Source organism: Oncorhynchus gorbuscha, linkage group LG24 (genome assembly GCF_021184085.1).
Source record: "Oncorhynchus gorbuscha isolate QuinsamMale2020 ecotype Even-year linkage group LG24, OgorEven_v1.0, whole genome shotgun sequence".
In the NCBI taxonomy this organism is placed as follows: domain Eukaryota; kingdom Metazoa; phylum Chordata; class Actinopteri; order Salmoniformes; family Salmonidae; genus Oncorhynchus; species Oncorhynchus gorbuscha.
The window spans coordinates 2636874-2641677 of NC_060196.1; the positions used below are offsets into that span (position 1 = coordinate 2636874).

Sequence of the window (4804 nt, forward strand, 5' to 3'; positions counted from 1 at the left end):
TATCTTGGCCAGGTTGCAGTTGTAAATGAGAACTTGTTCTCAACTGGCCTACCTGGTTAAATAAAGGTGGGGAAAAAAACTAAAGTACTCATTACATTTTGAATACTTGGCAGAACAGGAAAAATTGTGAAACACGTGGTCATCCTAACTGCATATATTCTGGCCGATTTCCAGTACATTAGACACAACATGTGGCCAGCAGCATACCGCCCTGCATACCACTGCTGGTTTGCTTCTGAAACTAAGCAGGGAGACCAGATGCTGCTGGAAGTGGTGTCGGAGGGCCAGTAGGAGGCACTCTTTCCTCTGGTCTAAAAAAATAAATGCCCCAGGGCGGACCTGTGTAGGGTGCCGTCTTTCGGATGGGACTTTAAACGGGTGTCCTGACTCTCTGAGGTCATTAAAGATCCCATGGCACTTATCGTAAGAGTAGGGGTGTTAACCCCGGTGTCCTGGCTAAATTCCCAATCTGGCCCTCGAACCGTCACCCAGTTAACAATTGGCTCATTCATCCCCTCCTCTCCCCTGTAACTATTCCCCAGGTCGTTGCTGTAAATGAGAACGTGTTCTCAGTCAACTTACCTGGTAAAGTAACGCATAAAAAAAGGACATTAGACAATATGAGGTCAGTACATTACACACAATATGAACAGGAGATGAAAATGTCCTGACCTTAACCACAATGTTACTATATCATCACCTTCCTCTTTTGACATTTCCCTTTTGTTCTGTGGATGAAGTCATAAACAGTTAGTCAAAGAGTCAGAGCAGAGACAGGTACAGTAAAGAAACAGACACAGGGGCAACTATATTACCAGAATCTGTATATAGACAGAAAACACAGCAAGTTGTTGGAGAGGTCATCTATGCTGAGCCAGATATGAACACGGTCACGTTTGACAGAGGTGAGATGGAGGAGAGGATTGTGGATATCTACGTCAGTGCAGACACCCTGAGAGACGGTGAGACCAGCACTAAGAGAGAAGAGACAGCAGACACTGCTCCTAATAATGGACCAGGAGACCAGCACTCAGGTGACACACACATACACGCACACACACACACGCACACACACACACACACACACACACACACACACACACACACACACACACACACACACACACACACACACACACACACACACACACACACACACACACACACACACACACACACACACACACACACACACACACACACACACACACACACACACAGACACAGACACACGCTCACAAAACACACACACACGCACACACAGACACAGACACACGCTCACAAAACACACACACACAGACACACACACACAGACACACACGTTCACAAAACATAAAATAATATGGAATGTATCCACAGAGCCTGATAGCTCAGGGAAGAGACCCTTCCTAGTTGCTGCAGTGTTTCTGGGGCTGCTGTGTGTTCTACTGGCTGGGATCATAGGCCTGTCTGTCTACTGTGAGTTTGTGTCCAAGTTCATTGCTTATCAGGTGCTGGTTACTAAGCCTATTTACCTGATGTTTTACCTAGTAACTATGTGTTTATACTTTGTAGATAACAGAGTCATCAAAGATTCTGAGGATAAAAGGAACATCTTGTCACAGAGTTGTTCCCTTTATAAGACTAACACAACTGCAGAGAGAGACCAGCTACAGACCAGATACAACAACCTGACTGATGAGAGAGACAGGCTTCAGAATTTGCTTTGTGGTCAGTGAGCTGGTTTTCATACCTTTATTTATTATAAAGTACATTTTTCATTGAGATCCAGTGACTCATGAAAAATAAAATGTGATGTTGTATTGTATTGTATCACATTGTATCAGTGTTGTGTCATCAAACAGAAAGAACATGTTGTTCAGACGGATGGAAGAAGTTTGAATGCAGTTGTTACTTCATCTCTACTGAGAAGAAAACCTGGGAGAAGAGCAGAGAGGACTGTCTGGAGAGAGGAACAGACCTGGTGATTATAAACAGCAAAGAGGAACAGGTGAGAGGAGAGCACGAAAGAGAAGGTTAAGGGGGAGGGGGGATATAGGTCTGTCGGGGATAGATATGGTCAAACAATGAGCTTCAAAAGTATTGGGACTTTGACAAATGTTTGTTTGGTGGGTCTTTGTGCTCCAGCACTTTGGATTAGGAAATATACAATGTCTATGAGGTTAATGGGCAGACTGACAGCTTTCAGTTTATGGGATAACTTTCTCACTCATCATTATTGACAATTCATTCAGCACTATCCGTAGTCATGGTAGCTTCCAAATTTATGTGGAAGTGTTTCTAAAACATAATATATACTTATTTACATGTAACGTTGCTCCAAATCGACACAATACATTATTAACCATTAATTTCTATTGGGCACAAAATAATCTGAAAAACAACAAAAACTAAAAGCAAATTCAACCAACAAGTTTGTAGAGTCACAAGCTAGATGTAATCATTGCGTGCTAGGAATATGGGACCAAATACTAAAAACTTTGACTACTTTAATACACATATAAGTGAATTTGTCGTAATACTTTTGGTCCCCTACAATGGGGGACAATGTACAAACAGTAAACGGTTCACTCGATATGGATGAAAAAACCCGAAACTGAAAGCTGACGGTCCGGTCTGCACTTTAACCATTACGATATAATTTCATTTCCGAAGTGCTGAAGTACAGAGCCAAAACAACCAAAAATGTGTCAGTGTCCCAAAACTTTTGGAGCTTACTCAACGCAGTGTATATTGTATCTTTCTCAACCATAGGAGTTTCTCTTCAACTTCAAGAAGAGAGTCTGGATTGGTCTGACTGACAGAGAGACAGAGGAGACCTGGAAATGGGTGGATGGAACACCACTGACCACAGAGTAAGAGATGTTATGTCACGACAATGGGCTTCCTAGCCAGCGCCGCTCCATTTCTCATATGTCCATTTGTTTTGTCTTGTTCCATTACACACCTGGTTTTCATTCCATAATCACACTGCATGTATTTAGTCCTCTGTTCTCCTCCATGTCTTTGTGTGTAATTGTTTATTGTTATGTGGATATTGTCAGGCGCAATACTTGTGTTATCCTCTGTTTTTTTGGCACGTTTATGTTTTTATGTGCTGGTCTTTTTGGACCGGAATTAAAGTGTGCCTGTTTACTACACTCTGATCTCCTGCACCTGACTTCGCCTCCGTATACACCCCTAACATGATAACTATTCTCGCAATAATGCTCCAATGAAAATGTTTCTAAACAGGTTATTATCGTTGATTGTAGCAGTCAACAAAGATATCTTTAGTTATGTATATGTTCTAAATGTGATATCTCACGGTTTTTAACCCTGTAGGTACTGGTATTAACTGTGATATCTGACTGTTTTTAACCCTGTAGGTACTGGTATTAACTGTGATATCTGACTGTTTTTAACCCTGTAGGTACTGGTATTAACTGTGATATCTGACTGTTTTTAACCCTGTAGGTACTGGTATTAACTGTGATATCTGACTGTTTTTAACCCTGTAGGTACTGGTATTAACTGTGATATCTGACTGTTTTTAACCCTGTAGGTACTGGTATTAACTGTGATATCTGACTGTTTTTAACCCTGTAGGTACTGGTATTAACCATGATATCTGACTGTTTTTAACCCTGTAGGTACTGGTATTAACTGTGATATCTGACTGTTTTTAACCCTGTAGGTACTGGTATTAACTGTGATATCTGACTGTTTTTAACCCTGTAGGTACTGGTATTAACCATGATATCTGACTGTTTTTAACCCTGTAGGTACTGGTATTAACTGTGATATCTGACTGTTTTTAACCCTGTAGGTACTGGTATTAACTGTGATATCTGACTGTTTTTAACCCTGTAGGTACTGGTATTAACTGTGATATCTGACTGTTTTTTAACTCTGTATGTACTCGTATTAACCATGATATCTGACTGTTTTTAACCCTGTAGGTACTGGTATGACCCACAGCCTGATAATGCAGGTTCTACTGGGGAGGAGGACTGTGTTGAGATACACAAAGATCAGAGTCCTCTAAAGGCATGGAATGACTTGTCATGTGGCAGCAAACTGAACTGGATTTGTGAGAATGTGGTTTAACATCACCATACTGTAACACATGCTCTCTCTCTCTCTCTCTCTCTCTCTCTCTCTCTCTCTCTCTCTCTCTCTCTCTCTCTCTCTCTCTCTCTCTCTCTCTCTCTCTCTCTCTCTCTCTCTCTCTCTCACTCTCTCTCACTCTCTCACTCACTCTCTCACTCACTCACTCTCTCACTCACTCACTTCCATTCTCTAGTTCATATCTTCCTGGTATGATCGTGTCCTGTCCATCGTCACAAATAGCAAGTGCCAGGCTGCACACACTGGACAGCTCTCATAGAGAGATAGTGGTAGACTATGGAGATGTCTGTGTCCACTGTTTATATCAATGAAGATGTTAGAGGAATACAGTGTGTTTTAGGGGACCAGTTTCACAATAGAGCCCATCTATTTTAATGAATTTACTATATATTTAAACTACTTTTACTTATGCTTCACTATAATCTTAAATAAAATAGTGTACTTTTATACCATATATTTTCCTTGACACCCAGAAGTGCTCATTACATTTTGAATGCTTAGCAGGACAGGAACATTGTCAAATTCACACACTTATCAACAGAACCGGGCTCGTGGAAGAGAGCTCGCATCAACGGTGTTTCCCTGCTCCCGGTGCAACCATTCCTCCCTGGCTCAGAGTCTGAGCCCATGCAGCTGGGAGGGATCGCCACTCTGGGCTGACATAAGGAAACATGACATTCCTTTCAGAGGATAA

The 4804-nt window shown here is 41.7% G+C and overlaps 1 protein-coding gene across 2 annotated transcripts; it reads left to right on the forward strand.

Moving 5' to 3' along the window:
* The first annotated feature begins 773 nt into the window (after nucleotides 1–773).
* LOC124013182 (C-type lectin domain family 4 member E-like) lies at nucleotides 774–4557 on the forward strand. Of its 2 annotated transcripts, XM_046327408.1 has the most exons (6): nucleotides 774–1034; nucleotides 1360–1458; nucleotides 1555–1710; nucleotides 1845–1990; nucleotides 2755–2855; nucleotides 3942–4557. In XM_046327408.1, exons 1-6 carry the CDS (start codon nucleotides 881–883, stop codon nucleotides 4087–4089), a joined length of 804 nt encoding a protein of 267 aa, XP_046183364.1. In that variant the 5' UTR covers nucleotides 774–880; the 3' UTR covers nucleotides 4090–4557. The 2 variants fall into 2 exon arrangements, with proteins under 2 accessions (XP_046183364.1, XP_046183365.1); XM_046327409.1 differs by lacking the exon at nucleotides 1360–1458.
* Nucleotides 4558–4804: the final 247 nt, after the last annotated feature.

Bases quoted from the DNA above. Each gene is read 5' to 3' on its own strand.
- LOC124013182 (XM_046327408.1), top strand. From the start codon at position 881: ATGAACACGGTCACGTTTGACAGAGGTGAGATGGAGGAGAGGATTGTG. The intron at 1,035-1,359 runs GTGACACACACA...ATGTATCCACAG, and splicing joins ACCAGGAGACCAGCACTCAG to AGCCTGATAGCTCAGGGAAG. The intron at 1,459-1,554 runs GTGAGTTTGTGT...TATACTTTGTAG, and splicing joins CATAGGCCTGTCTGTCTACT to ATAACAGAGTCATCAAAGAT.